The sequence below is a fragment of the Cervus elaphus genome, chromosome 7, assembly GCF_910594005.1.
Source record: "Cervus elaphus chromosome 7, mCerEla1.1, whole genome shotgun sequence".
Classification (NCBI taxonomy): Eukaryota; Metazoa; Chordata; class Mammalia; order Artiodactyla; family Cervidae; genus Cervus; species Cervus elaphus.
In genome coordinates, this window is record NC_057821.1 from 37,568,397 (window position 1) to 37,584,991 (window position 16,595).

At 38.8% G+C, this 16,595-nt stretch overlaps 1 protein-coding gene across 7 annotated transcripts in view; it reads right to left on the reverse strand.

Annotated features, from left to right (window-relative positions):
* Nucleotides 1-16,595, reverse strand: part of CDKAL1 (CDK5 regulatory subunit associated protein 1 like 1) — a 580,103-nt gene that overhangs the window by 222,991 nt on the left and 340,517 nt on the right. For all 7 annotated transcript variants that reach the window (XM_043908414.1, XM_043908415.1, XM_043908413.1 and 4 more), the window contains one exon: nt 11,803-11,969. In XM_043908414.1, the coding sequence (XP_043764349.1) occupies nt 11,803-11,969 (167 nt within the window). The remainder of the gene's footprint in view (nt 1-11,802; nt 11,970-16,595) is intronic.

The window sequence follows — 16,595 nt, forward strand, 5'->3', positions numbered from 1 at the left end:
CATGCACGCATGGGAGAGAGGGGGAGAGAGAGAGAAAGCGCATGCACACGTGGGGGGAGAGAGAGCGAACACACGCGGAAGAGAGAGACAGAGAGAGAATGCACGCACACGGCGGAAGAGAGAGAGAGAGAAAGAGAAAGCACATGCATGCGTGGGGGAGAGAGAGAGAGAGAAAGCGCATGCACACGTGGGGGGAGAGAGAGCGAACACATGCGGGAGAGAGAGACAGAGAGAGAATGCACGCACACGGCGGAAGAGAGAGAGAGAGAAAGAGAAAGCACATGCATGCGTGGGGGAGAGAGAGAGCACGCATGAACGCATGGGAGAGAGGGGGAGAGAGAGAGAAAGCGCATGCACACGTGGGGGGAGAGAGAGCGAACACATGCGGGAGAGAGAGACAGAGAGAGACAGTGCACGCACACGGCGGAAGAGCGAGAGAGAGAAAGAGAAAGCACATGCATGCGTGGGGGAGAGAGAGAGCACGCATGCACGCATGGGAGAAGGGGGAGAGACAGAGAGCGCGCACACACGCGGGAGAGAGAAAAGAGTGCACGCACGCGAGGGATGGGGAGAGAGAGAGCGCGCATGCACACGCGGGGGCGGGAAGCCCTTTGGCTCCTCTTTTTATATGTTTTCCCTCGCCCTGGGCCTGCCCTATGCAAATCGGGCTTGGCCAGGAGCGCTGTCCTCCCTGGAGTCCTCACGCCGGTCCTCGGACCTTCCTTGACCTTCCTCTGTTCTATTTTCGAGGGCTTTTCCCTTCCTTGTCTTTTCGCCACCGCCATTTTGGACTCCTGTTTCCTATGCTACCTACCTAACAGTAATAGAGCAATAGAGGAACAAAAAATAAGATCTACTGAGGTGGAAAAACGAAGTGTGAATATAGAGCACACAATGAAGGAAAAGATGAATGTCTGAAATTTCAAATGAGTAGCATTTAGGCTGCTAGTCCATATGACTATGTAATAAAAGGCTGATGTAAAGCTTGCTTTTTAGACATATTTTAACACTTAACTATGAAAGTTACTTCTTTGTTGCCACATATTATAGATAGATTTATCAACAATATTTTCTCTAATCAAACTAGGTTTTACGAGGAGCAAACTTTTCACAGCAATTTGAAAAACAGAGAAAAATACAAGCTATAAAGCTACAGAACAGATTTCTGACCCCCTAAACCAATGAACAACTGGAGAACTTTCAATATTACTCTAAACAGTTTGACTTATCTGGCCCACGTGCAGCACCCACTAATGCTAACAATGATTTATTATACATATACCACTCATGCTTATTATCTACTTGATAGTTCTGTTCAACACATTCAAATAAAGGCATTCTTAATAGTTTAAGAACCCTTATGTTTCCAATTTAAGACACAATCATCATTTACTGTTAAATGACATTGAAGAATTTTGGACTTAAAATGCGAAAGCCTAACATTTTCTTGTGTGTGTGTGTGTGTGTGTGTGTGTGTGTGTGTGTGTGTGTAATAAAGTTTTATTAAAGTATAAAGGAGATAGAGAAAGCTTCTGACATAGGCATCAGAAGGGGGCAAAAGAGTACCCCTTTGCTAGTATTAGCAATGGAGTTATATACTCTCCAATGAATCCAAAGAATGTCTGGAGGTTGTAAAGACCTCACCAGATCTACTCCCATAATTTAAATTTTAAGATAACAGAGTTGGCCAGAAGTAAACCATCATTTACTGTTAAATGACATTAAAGAATTTTGGACTTAAAATGTGAAAGCCTAACATTTTCATGTGGATTATTTTTGTGGTAGGCAAAGGAAGATATGGGAAACAGGACAGATGCACACTGGATCTAAAAACAACAAACAATTTATTAGATTAAAAATAAATAGAAGCAAACCAAGGAACTATTTCTGAAAAATATGCAGAATGTCTCTCAATTATTCTATGAACCATTAACTTCATTACCAACCTTTCTGTTCTACACCATGAATCATGTGAAAATTCCATTACCCACCTGATATAAAATATGAAGATTTCACTTTACTAAGTGCTGAATTAGCAATGGTGTACGGTAGCCTTTTGTAGGCTATCAGAGCAAAGAAATCAATACAGAAATGATCCTAGTATTCAAAGAAAGGTGTAAAGAAAAAATTACATCGAATGCCTTATGTGTTAGCCATGTTCTGTGCTGTTGAAGGAAAAGTCAGAGGCAGCTTTTCTCAATGGTTTGAGCATAACTGACTTCCTAAATTAATGAGGAAGATAAAGCCCACAGATGGTGTATTGTGGAGTTTGAACTATACTAATTTTGACAGGTGACATGGAAGCCTTCTCAGCTACTCCTGTGAAATTAAGGATTCAGGAAAATGGCAAAGTGAAATGCCTTTTAAGATGCAAATTAAAGCATATACATATCTAATGCCCTTCTTTAGAAACTGAGATGTACACCAGAATACTAAAAGATGAAACAGGATTATTTTGTATGCCACAATCAAAATATGTGAATTTCCAGACTTCTAGTATCCTAGAATTATATTTACAATTCTGATATATTAAAGTGTTCTGCTTTGTTAAAGGATATATAAATTATATATATATATAGAGAGAGAGAGAGAGAAAGATACACACATGCACACACACACACTCACATAATTCCAGATATTTGACTGTGACATAAGTTTCTTTATAAGGCATTTGCTGAGGCCTTTTCACTTATTATCTTGACCCACGTTTTATCTCCATGTTTTTTCCTCTCAGGAAAATGATCATCTCTTCGGGGAATGATTGTCAGTAAGTCACTAGATTTCTTAAGCAATACGTAAAAATTTAGGCCAATGGCAAGAGAAAAAATGTTATCAGTGGTTGCAAAGTTCAGATAATTTTATCACCAAGTGGATTAAACCATATTATGATAACCAAAACCAATCTATCTATATTCCTTTGCTGAGTCTACGCTCCTGTCCGTGCTATCTGGTCATTCAGAAACTGAGGGCAGCAGGGCGGCCCACAGGGTGAGTCGCTGTATAAATTACTGCCACATAAACAGAATCTTAAAACATGGATTTTCCACTGTTCTCCCCAAGAAGACAGAGATAAGGTTTTCAACATGAGAAACAGTCATGCACAAGATAGTTCATTCTCCCCCTGGGAAAAATATACCTGGTATGACAAACATAAAATTCCTGATGAAACTGATGAGTCTGTGGCTGTGAGGATAGCAACAGTTATTTGTTGAGAGCAAGTCTAACTCTTTATGAGCTCGTTTCTTTTCTGGGTCCTCTGGCCTGTGTGCTGTTATGAGACTTAGTCACTCAAACACTACTATAAGCAAAACAGATAACTAATAAGAGCCTGCTGTGTAACACAGGCAACTCTACTCAGTACTCTGTAATGACCTATGTGGGAACAGAATCTAAGAAAGACTGGGTGTATGGATGACTGACTTTGCTATACAGAAGAAACAACACAATATTGTAGAGCAGCTATATTCCAATAAAAATTAATTTAAAAAATACAAGCAGTGCTTTCATAAATAAATGAATTTATTTCGTGATTTTATCAGGATTCAAGTCATTCAGCAAACAGGACTGAGGCGCAAGCCCTGTTTATCTTCCTTTCTAGGGGGCGCTGCTCCCAGCTCTCAGAATTAGGCTTGACGAGCTCTTTATTAAAGATATAGAAATCCTTTTTGATGAAGGCCTCTTCCCCCTAAATTTTCAGAGGCACAAACTCTGGTTTCCAGTTTCAGAAGTTTCACTGATCTCTTGAAATCCAGTCAGAAATCAATGGCAGGTTAAGAATGAAGTAAAGTGCTGGTAATTCTAATTAGTAGAAAGCTGGGTGCCAACAGTCACATCAAACCACACTGACAAGACTCAAAAGCTATAGTGGACTGCAGAAATAAAAGATTTCTCCTTTTCATTTCCTTGCCCTTCTATTCACGGAAAGGGTGAGATAGTTTGCATACAACAGCACAAAATCTGTTTGCATATTTTTCTATTATGCTGCAAAGTACAAATCTCAAGGAAAAATCCAAAGCTTTAAAGACACATGTGAACTGTTCACTTCAATCTGAAAATTCTGTATTGCTTTGATGCAACATAAGCACAGCAGGTACTGAGTTTGCTATTATTTTGAAACTATGAGGCATTTTTCAGAAGTCGACCAAGCCAAACATACTGTTTATGTTCATAAATTACCATGCAGCGAAAGTCCTTGACAGATATCTACTGTTTTTCACCAGATAAATTAACTTTGCTAAATCAACAATTAGATTAAAATGTAAGGTCTTTTAAATAGAAGTAAGTAAATAAAATATACAAGAAATCAAGAGTAGCAGGAAACTATCTTATAGTAACTACAAGATTTCTCAATCAAAAACGGATGGAATACTTAAAATATCACTATGATTAAACTTGCATAATATTATATAACAAATATACTAAATATAAATCTTGTAAAAAACTATACATTTTAAATCAAGCTGATTAAAATGTAATAATGTAAATGTGAGTGGCAATACTTTTCAGCAATATTTTGCAGAGTAACATAAATTTAAAAGTAACCAATTTGCTTTATTCATAATTCGAACATAAGAAAAGTCCTTAATAAAAAGCATATGTACTCCAGATTAATCAACTCGCTCTCTCTGGACCAGGCTGGAAGTGGTACACCAAAATTCTAATATGACTCTAAGACATACAGGCATCTTCAAGGAAGATAAAAGTTATATTAAATTATTTGTAACACAAGGAGAACAGGATAGGTTAGATAAATCGAATTCACAGATAATCTGCATATCCCTTACAGGTCAACAGCTTTCATATCTTTTCCCTACCAGCCAACCCATAAAATAAAGAGCAAGACGAACTGCCTGGTTTTAATTTCTCCTCCTTGACCATCCACTGTTGATTTCTCTGATGGAGGTGATAAAAAGCAGTGAAAGCTGAGAGGCAGGAAAGAGAAGGAAGAAGCTAAAAACCTAAATAATCGACAAGTTCAGTAATCATATAATGAACTCATTAGCTCTAGGTAGTTCTAAAGAGAGGATCTGTCACCATGATATGTTAGCAGGGCAATTAACTAAAGCATACCACTTAGGTGGGTTTTCCCCCACCACCTAGTGCCTCCTCACACTAGGGTGACTCACAGCGAGAAGCATGTATGACAACCATCCACAAACTATTCCAAAACCAGATGCCCGGCCCAGATATGAAAGTGCCTCAATATGTGTAAGACATGCAGTCAAATAGCAGGTAACGTGAGAGCCAGCACATCATCCCACACACACTTCTCAAGTGCATGTTTTCCGTGGCGCCGAAATGCAAAGACAAACAATACAGCCTCTCCCTAAAGATGAGAACGCTTTTGTTGGATTTAGGTGTAAATAAGGAATCATGATGCCCCATGACGAATGCCAACACAGACATGGTGGGCAGAGTCTGACAAAACGAGGAAAGAAACTGGAAATTATTGGGGAAGGTCTTATGGAAGATGCAGGATTGTAGAAAATATTTCAGAATCAGAGGAGATTAGAGACCAGGCAGCTGCTAATCATTTATGTAATGCAGTCAATTATTAAAGCTTTCTAAGACTTGGCGTCTCTGTCAATGAAATGAAGATGCTGTTAACTCACCCAGTTGTGTCCGATTCTTTTGCAACCCCACGGACTAGCCCACCAGCCTCCTCTGCCCATGGAATCTTCCAGGCAAGAATAATGGAATAGGGTGCCATTTTCTACTCCAGGGGATCTTCCCAGCTCAGGGATTGAACCCACATCTCTTGCATCTCCTGCACTGGCAGGCAGATTCTTTACCACTAGCACCAACTGGTCAGTCTGAAGTAACATAATACCTTACCTGTGGACTACCCACAACACAGAGGGCAAAACCAAGCAATGTAGTTTCAAGAGTATTAAATTCACAAGCCACTCCATCTAGAAGGTCAGAGTTCACTGAAGAGGAATATGCCAGCATTATTATCTTAGCGGTATCAACAAGAAAGCAAAAATAAAGGGAAAATATCTCTTACTAGATGCTATAGGAGCATATATTAGGGGAATATATTAGTCAACGTATGCAGTAGCAAACATTAATTCTGATTAACTGATTACTACCCACTGTCATCATATGGTAAGTATGAAGTGTAAAAAAAAATTAAAGTAAAAATAGCAGGAGTATAAAATGGTTTTTAAAAATGCAGGTTATACAGGAGATATCATAGGACAGCAAAGGGAAGAACAAACAGGAATGTAATGAAAAAAGCATCTTAAGGACCCTGTCAGTCAGTTCAGACGCTCAGTCATGTCCAACTCTTTGCGACCCCATGGACGGCAGCACGCCAGGCTTCCCTGTCCATCACCAACTCCCAGAGCTTACTCAAACTCATGTCCATCGTGTTAGTGATGACATCCAACCATCTCATCCTCTGTCGTCCCCTTCTCCTCCTGCCTTCAATTCTTCCCAACATCAAGGTCTTTTCCAATGAGTCAGTTCTTCGCATCAGATGGCCAATGTATCAGAATTTCAACTTTAGCATCAGTCCTTTCAATGAATATTCAGGACTGACTTCCTTGGGATTGACTGGTTGGATCTCCATGCAATCCAAGGGACTCTCAAGAGTCTTCTCCAACACCACAGTCCAAAAGCATCAATTCTTTGGCACTCAACTTTCTTTATAGCTCAACTCTCACATCCATTCATGACCACTGGAAAAACCATAGCTTTGACTAGATGGACCTTTGTTGGCAAAGTAATGTCTCTGCTTTTTAATATGCTGTCTAGGTTGGTCATAGCTTTTCTTCCAAGGAGCAAGTGTCCTTTAATTTCATGGCGGCACTCACTATCTGCAGTGATTTTGAAACCCCCGAAAATAAAGTCTCTCACTGTTTCCATTGTTTCCCCATCTATTTGCCATGAAGTGATGGGACTGGATGCCATGATCTTTGTTTTCTGACTGTTGAGTTTTAAGCCAGCTTTCTCACTCTCCTCTTTCACTGTCATCAAGAGGCTCTTTAGTTCCTCTTCCCTTTCTGCCTTAAGGGTGGTATCATCTGTGTATCTGAGGTTATTGACATTTCTCCTGGCAATATTGTGCTTCATCCAGCCCGACATTTCTCACGATATACTCTGCATATAAGTTAAATAAGCAGGGCGACAATATACAGCCTTGACATACTCCTTGTCCAACTTGGAACCAGTCTGTTTTTCCATGTCCAGTTCTAACTGTTGCTTCTTGACCTGCATACAGATTTCTCAGGAGGCAGGTCAGGTGGTCTGATATTCCCATCTCTTTCAGAATTTTCCACAGTTTGTTGTGATCCACACAGTCAAAGGCTTTGGCATAGTCAATAAAGCAGATTTTTTCTAGAACTCTCTTGCTTTTTCGATGATCCAACGAAGGTTGGCAATTTGATCTCTGGTTCCTCTGACTTTTCTAAATCCAGCTTGAACATCTGGAAGTTCACGGTTCATGTACTGTTGAATTGGAGAATTTTGAGCAATACTTTGCTAGCCTGTGAGATGAGTGCAATTGTGTGGCAGTTTGAACATTCTTTGGCATTGCCTTTCTTTGGGATTGGAATGAAAACTGACCTTTTCTAGTCCTGTGGCCACTGAGGAGTTTTCCAAATTTGCTGGCAGGACCCTATAGGTCATGATAAAGAGTTTATCTTTACATGGTGAGTAATGAAGAGGCATCACAGATCTTACATGAGGTAAAATGCTTTTTAATCTATTATTTTATCAATAGTTCCTATTTCATATTCAAATTAATAATTATTACATAGATTATAATTATGTTACTTCAATTTCAGGACGTTTTCCCACCAAGCATTTTATACACACACACATGCATATATAGATTATATATACATATATATGTGTGTGTGTATAAATAAGATATCTTTGTCAGTTATGTCACCATTTAAAATGAATCCCCTATGGTTTTTTACAGCATCCATAAGTTAAAAATAGGGTTTTTAGGTGTTCCAATCAGATACTCAACTTTGACTGCCTGTTAGGGATTAAGAATTCTCCCTCCTTTCCTTTTATTCATTACACATTTATGCAATATCTGCTATATAAAGTGCCACACATAATGCTAGACTCTCAATAGAAACTTAAACCTACGTCCTATGTTAAGTGTGATATCTTCTGTTCCTAGGAAGATTTAATAAAATATATTTTCAACAGACCCATTTTTCCACACATTTAAATAATGATAGAAACTTTGGTATTTTCCTTTAAACTGTTCAATTTTATTTTATTTTTTGTTTTCCTTTATTTATTTATTTATTTTTTCAGTGGGTTCTGTCATACATTGATATGAATCAGCCATAGATTTACACGTATTCCCCATCCCGATCCCTCCTCCCACCTCCCTCTCCACCCGATTCCTCTGGGTCTTCCCAGTGCACCAGGCCCGAGCACTTGTCTCATGCATCCCGCCTGGGCTGGTGATCTGTTTCACCATAGATAATATACATGCTGTTCTTTCGAAACATCCCACCCTCACCTTCTCCCACAGAGTTCAAAAGTCTGTTCTGTACTTCTGTGTCTCTTTTTCTGTTTTGCATATAGGGTTGTCGTTACCATCTTTCTAAATTCCATATATATGTGTTAGTATGCTGTAATGTTCTTTTATCTTTCTGGCTTACTTCACTCTGTATAATGGGCTCCAGTTTCATCCATCTCATTAGAACTGGTTCAAATGAATTCTTTTTAATGGCTGAGTAATATTCCATGGTGTATATGTACCACAGCAACTGTTCAATTTTAAAAAAAGAAACTGTTAAAAGAGTTTAAGAAAAATCTCAAGAGTCAGGTAATGTGAAGTGAACAGAACCAAGAGGAAGTAAAGCCACCTACTAAAGCGCTCTGTAATTAAAGTCTGTAGCATGAAGCATCTTCCAGAAACAAAAAAGGCTGGGTCCTCCCTATATAATTTGCCAGGAATGCCCACCATAAAGGTATTAAAGCATCAGAGAAGTTATTCAAGAGTGGCTACCTTCTATCCTGACGGTTTAAAAAAAGTCGGTCATTCAGTGGAATTTTTTTTCCCCTCTATTTTCAGCTTTTCTTCTGTTTTCTTTCTTTCCTTATTGATGAACTCTCTTCAGCACTTTAGATAAATAAAGTAATTTCTTCAGAGTGGTCTAAGCTTAGTAAGAGGAAAATGGGTAAATACAATGCACTGTGGGTACGGGCTGAGGCTCCCTCGGGTTGGCTCCCTTCCCTAATGTCCTTTTTCACACATGGAAGCCCTTGAAGCTCATTTACTTTGTCATCTTGTGCTGCCTCTTCTGGCCAGAATGTTAAGACTTTGAAATTCAAAACTACAGCATGGGATCTACAATCTATTTTATGAAGAAAGCTCTTCTTTATTCACCCTTTGATGCACTCATTCATTGAGTCACTACTGGTTGGGGTATCAAGAGACAGATGATGACAATGCCGTCATGAAGATGAGAATGAAGGAGGGAAGGCCAACATTATAGATATCTTAAAGCAAGCATTTTTATAAAGGTAATGTTATGACCAATAATTTGGTCACCTAATGCAAACAGCCAACTCATTGGAAAAGACCCTGATGCTGGTAAAGATTGAAGGCAGGAGAAGAGGCTGACAGAGGATGGGATGGCTGAATGGCATCACCGATGCAATGGACATGAACTTGGGAAAACTCCAGGAGATAGTGAGGAGATAGTGAGGAACAGGGAGGCCTGGCGTGCTGCAGTCCATGAGATTGTGAAGTCAGACACAACTGGGTGACTGAACAACAACAACGTTATGACAAATGAAAGTTATTTTCAATCTAACTACAATCTATGAACTAAACACCTACTGTTTTTCCAGGTAAAGCATAAAGCTGCATTTGGCATCTTCTGTTGATTTAGTGGCTCTTCTGGAGCATCTATTTGGAGGTCAACAACTCTAGCACCATGCCAGGTGCTGAGCATTAGGGTTTGCTCTAACTGCAATATTAGCTTCTGCAATTTTGCAATTAATTAAAGGGCTGAATTTTTTCCAAGAGATATTAGGTTACTCATCTCAGAGCCAATACATTATTTTTTTCCCCTTGTGTTTATACCCACCTGAGCTTCTCTGACTGTAGCTACCAATGTTCCCTTGATCTTTAACGAGTTGTTGTTTTTTTTTAATCCAAAGAAAGTGGCCTGTTACCATCTGTATGCTGGCAGGGCTTACTTCTCTTCCTACCCACCAAAGACCCAACACATCTCCTGGTCTTCACGATGCCTCACATTTACTGCAGACACAGCAAGACCGCTCTTAGCAGATTTGAGTTTTTACAGAGAATCATCTTGGTTTTTCAAGTTCAAAGTCGAAGAGTTAAGTAAAAACAGACATGCCTGCAACTTATTTTTAAATAGCAAATCATAATTGTCCCACACTGCCCAAAGTACCACAGTTAACATATAAATCACACACAGTTACTAAAAAGATCTTGCTGGGAAAATGTAACAAAATTGCTAAATCTCTTCATTATATATTTATATTTAACAACCAGATTGTGATCAACTGTTTTCAGAATTTCTAAAATAGTTTGCTCATAGTAGCGTGACTTTTCAGAAACAACCTCGTGGTAAACGCCTCTAAACCAAACTAACAGAAGCAATTCAGGGATATTTATTTGCACTTACACATTTAATTTCAGCCACTATACTTGCTTTTAAAATTTTGCAAAGTCATTTTTCTGTGCAAACTTATTGCAAAGAACACAACTGATTAAAAATATAAGTGACTTGTTTCTACACTTTGTGCATGATTTTCCAAGAGTACTTGTCCTCAACTATGAGATTAATAGCATAATTTACTTCTCAAATAAAAATCATGGATCCCAGCACATACTTTTTCATTTAAATGGTTGCTCCCTTGTCCATATTCTTTGCTCATACTTATTGTATCATTTGTCATCAAGTACCACAGTTACTTGGGCTTCCCTGGAGGCTCAGTGGTAAAGAATCCACCTGTAACGTAGGAGACATGGGTTCAATCCCCGGGTTGGGAAGAGTTTGGAGGAGGAAATGGCAACCCACTCCAGTATTCTTGCTTGGAAAATCCCATGGACAGAGGAGCCTGGCAGGCAAACAGTCCATGGGGTCACAAAAGAGTTGGAGATAACTGAGTGACTAAACAATAACAACCACCATAGTTACTTGTACAAATGTCCATTTTCCTAATTTAACAGTAGGATACTTGAGGGTAAGCAACCTGATCCATGGAAGTTATAAAGATAAGACTCTGGATCTTGCATTATTATAACTCCTTTTTTCACACGGGTCACAAGAGAACCAAGTGGAAGAATATGAAGCTCTGTGTCTCTTTGATCTCAATTCACCCCTATCGCCAGACAAAGGGATGGAGTTTAAAAATTCTGCAGCACAGTATCCTTACTGGTAGGGCTAACGGCGGTTCAGATAATGCAATGTTCACAGTTGGTTGCAAAATCAATGCACCATATTATCTGTCCTGAAATAGACAAGGGTTAAAAATGGAGGGATTGAGGCAAATTTACACATTGGAAAACTGAAGGGTTGTAAGCAAGATACAAAGAACTGGGACAAGATGGCAAATGCTAAAAAACCGAGGCAACATTAACTAAGGGTGAGGAAACAGAAACAAGATGTGCAGAATGACAAAGAAGGGGACTTGAAATTCCCAAATCATTCTTGGTAACATGAGACCACAAAAGAAATGTGAAAAGTGGTCTTAAAGGAAACTCGTGGGATGGTGCTGAGGCTGCCACCACGCTGTCTGGGTTGGTTCAGGTCTGTGTCAGCATGGAAATAAGCTGCTTTTCCTTACCTCCAGGTGCTCTAAAATATAGGGTGGATTGGTCATGCCCAGCCTCAGCATCGCTCCCTCAGGAATCACTTCAACCAGCTTCCATAGCAGGGCTGGGAGGCTGGAGCCAATATCTCTGCCGTAAGCCCCCGTGTCTTCACTGGTCAACCATATCTCACAAACACCCTCTGTGAATCAAAGGAGATAATTAACAAATCTGTTGCAGAGCCGTCTCCTTCATCATACAGCTGCTCACTCTTTTTAATGCAGGTTTTTTCAACACCATTATGCAAGCAAGTCTGGGTATTCAATTGCAGAGAGAAAGCAGCTTATCCCATGGTGGCACCGGGTTATTAAGTTCATTTTATGAACACCAGAGAGTTACAACAATGCTGTAAATTATCAGTGCGTCCTATGGAGTGATTAACATTCACAGCCAATCAGTTCAACCATGCTTCCTCCAAAGCCCTTTGATCAAGACTGAGGCTTTAGTCCCATCACAGAGGATACCTAGTTGATTGAACAGCATAAGTCCCAGAACTGAAAGAGTCCCTCCACAGAATAGGTACCATCAGCAGTTAACTCACTAATCAGTCTGTCAGCGACCTAAGGAAAAATGTCAAGTGTAGTTAAAGTTGGACTCACAAATTATTCATCATGAGGTACCCACTTCTCCTGCAGTAACTATGCCAATTTGTTTTCTTTATTCAATTAAGAATAGAGTGCATTGTATTGCTGCATTCAAAGAAGCTGGTCGCTGTAGGAACCAACCATCTGTGTTGGAAAACCTGTTTACTAAAAATAGGACAGATTGCATCCTATTTTCTATCAGTTGGACTTTAGCAAAATGTATCTACGTTTTCTTGCTACTGTTGTTATAAAGAATCCTGACTTCAAACATTACTGCTTGCAATAACAGTCTTCCAAAAATTGAAAGGAAATACTTTGGGATCACCTAGTATTATTTAAAATAAATAAAGCAGAGTTAGCAAGAGCCACCCAAGTTTGTAGGGTGCACAGAATGTTTCTGAAGGCATATTCAATTAAAGGATTAGCCTGTTTTATAAGGCCAAATGATTCACAAGGCGAAAACAAATAGTGACAAGGGCCTGTGAAATTTGCTCAGGCTAATGTGGTTTGTTGCTTCCGAAGAAACTCGACACACACACAAGGCACACAAACAAATACGACAGCCTGAACCAAAAGAAGTTTCTAGGAAGAGACTTAAAAATTAAAATTTCAAATTGTCTTTGGTTGACAGAGAATCTAAAAAATACACTTAAATATTCCTAGTCAAGAGAGACAACAAACAAAACATACGGTTTCTATGTGAATGTGAACTTCAACAGAAAAAACAAGCAAAAAAGAAAGATATTCACTCTTTAATGTGTTGCACAGAGGAAAAATATACATGAAGATCTCCAAACACAGCTCTTGCCATTAGAAGAAGAGATATATTTACTTTATCAACAAACTAATCAGCCGACATAAAAACATTAATTCTTCCCCACTTGATTCTCTTTCTCAGACAAGCACATCCTCACTCACACCCAGACAACATGGAAAACAAGGATAGAAATAAAATTTAGTTTCCCCAAATTAAAGAAGACATTTAAAAAAAAAGTTCCATTTTAAAAGTTAGAGATTTTTTTAAACATTTCTAACACCTCATATTTGAAAATCTGTAATGTTACAAATATATGTCTTTTCTTAATTTAAATATGTTGTTTCAGAAACTAATAAACATTTGCTTAGTTTTAATCATTTAATAAAAAGTTTTATCCTCAAAGTAAATAATCTGGCATATAAACAGGCTATCTTTGTGGCTCTATAACTTTATAAATATCCTCTGTACACAGAGTGTTTTTCTGTTGAAAAAAACTGGTTGCAATTAGTGGTATCATCTGTATTTTAACATGACATATGCCATCAGACACTAGACTCATACAACCATTTTTTTTTTTTAAATCTTATCACAAAATCCACTCCAGGAAAAGAGATGGCTAAGTAACAACATAAACGGATTTTAAAACACTCTGAAAGAGGTTATAAAAACAGGACATTATCCATGATTTTCCAGTTACTGGCATTTGAGCAACACAATATGAATATTTTAAAATGAACAGAATAATTTTAATTTATAATTTTTCCATCCAAATGGTTCCATGTTATGCCTTATGTAGAGAGAGCAAGTTCCTGGAACAGTGCCTTGCTGTTTGCTAGATGAATATAGAAGGGGAAAAATCGCTATGAATAGGATGGAAATAATAGCCACGCGGAAAACAGCAGCCAGCTCTTCAGTCTGCATAGGTGGGGACCAACGGCCCCCTGGTGGGCTGAAGCTTCAAACTAAATCACAGAAAGAGGAAGCAGCTGTAGCACCAAGTCAGCAACAACAGGAATAATGGTCTCACTGCCTCCAAGATCAAGGCTGCTAAAATGCTTGATATAATGGCGACCTGGTGTAAAACACAAGGAAATGAGAAAACATGTGCAAAATGTGAAGTCCTTGGACTTGAGGAGAACTGTGCCTTGCTCATTCAATTCCCAACTTTGTCAAAGATGATTTTGCTCTTTACGTCAGAAAGTTCAGGTTTTGGAAGGCGACCTTTCAAGCGTTCATTCTAATAAGAGTGGATCCCTCCCACCGTTAGGACACAGAAAGCCATTTCATGGCACAGGTGAAGCTCTGTGGTGCGGAATCTCCGCCAGTGAAACCCTGCCCTCTGGGAAGCCTTGTGATTATTCATAGTGCAAGCGGTTCCTGTCAGGTCAGCCTGCATATGAATTCACCAGGGAAACCCAAGGCTGCAGTCTGTGATCACTAATGGATATCAGGACGCATGCATGCTTCGAGCTGCACACTTAATTGGCTATACTTATGGACAGAAGTGCTTGCCTAAACAGCTTCATTCCTCAAGGACTTCAGTTGTGAGCTCTATCCCTTTGCACATTCATTTCTTTATTTGTCCATCAAACATTTATGAGGCCCTTACCTACTATGTGCCCTGCAGCTCTTCCAGCTCATGACAGACATGGATTCATCATTAGACTTTTGTGATCTGAGGCTGGCTATTACTCAGGTGTCAGTGAGGGGACACTGACAGACGCCCTGGGAACTTCATATACATCCCTATCAGTGGTGATGGTGGACAGGGGTGGATGCTGGAGAACATAGCCTGAGAAACGGAAATCAAGGGCAATCTGAGGGGCCTGAAGTGCATATGAGGTAACCCCAGGGACCCAGAGCCAGTCTACACTGCAACACAGATTTTAACTAATACTGATACATCTTAGAAAAACAAACACATGGAAATGAAAAAGAGTCGGAGGCAGGAAGAACTGAGATAAGAGAAGTGAATCACCAATAAATCCTTCCATATTTATGATAATAAATACATGCAAAGTGGTGGGTAGAAACTCAGGAGACAGGAATTTTTTTAAGCATCCATGGAGACATCTTATTTTTTTCCTAAAAATGACTTTTGTTCATGTTCCTTACTGTCTATCTGACCTTTCTAATGAACACTAAGTTCATAAGATCATCTATCACACTTTGGTTGTGTTAATTTTGGTTTAAAAAAAAGCATATACCAGGAAGAAATGAAATGCATCTTACAAAGGAAAATTCTTTAAAAAGTTTAGTTATTGGAATTTATTATCATTTTACGCAAGTAATTACAGATCAGCCTATAGCTGAAATGCTCTTTTCCCTGAAGACAGAGCAACATCAACAGTGGGATTTTGATCTCTGCTCCACAGTAATTTGAGATGACAGGGGATGGAAAAAGTAGAAGACATAAAAGGTTAATAGTAAAAGAACGATAATATTCTCAGTAAAACAGTCTCAAAATAAAGAAAATCCTTTCTGAAAAACCAAACTTTGCCAAAACTCAATTCCAAAAGACTATGACTCACTATAAATTTTCCTGTGCATAAGCTTTATTGTAATAAATTAAAATATGGGTGATGATTGATTTCATCTGATCAGACAAGTGATATTTCTCTGGTAGCTCATGTTCTATCACTGGGAAAAATTTCCACCATCATGAGTTGTTTCAGTTATTCCATGTGAGTAGTCTCTAAAAATAGAGACTATACCAATGTAAAAACTACAAATTGTGATGTTTTCTTAGCACTATATGGTAAGAAAATCAATACCAACTAAACATAATCTCAAAAAACCCACCTCATGTGAAGAAAAGAGCATCCTCTTCCACTGTTGGTAGGGATGTAGATTGGTACAAAAACAAAGTTGCCATATGATCCAGCAATTTCACTTCTGGGCATATATATCCAGAAAAAACTATAATTTGAAAGATTCATGCACCCTTATGTTCACTGCAGCACTATTCACCACAGCCAAGACATGGAAACAACCTTCATGTGTTCATCAGCAGGTGCATGGATAAAGACGGGGTACATGTATACAATGGAATATTAATCATAAAAAAGAACAAAATGCCATCTGTAGTAACATGCATGGACCTAGAGATTATCATACTAAGTGAAGTAAGTCAGACAGAGAAAGACAAATATCATATGATATCACTTATACGTGGAATCTAAAGTAAGACACAAACGAACTTGTTTACAAAACAGACTCACAGACATAGAAAACAAACATACAGTTTCCAAAGGAGAAAGAGGCTGGAGGGAGGGATACAGCAGAAAGTTGGGACTAGTAGATACAAACTACTATACATAAAATAAACAACAAGGCCTCACTGTACAGCACAAGGAACTATATTCAATATACTGCTGTGAACCACAATGGAAAAGAATATGAAAAAGATACATACACACACACTCAC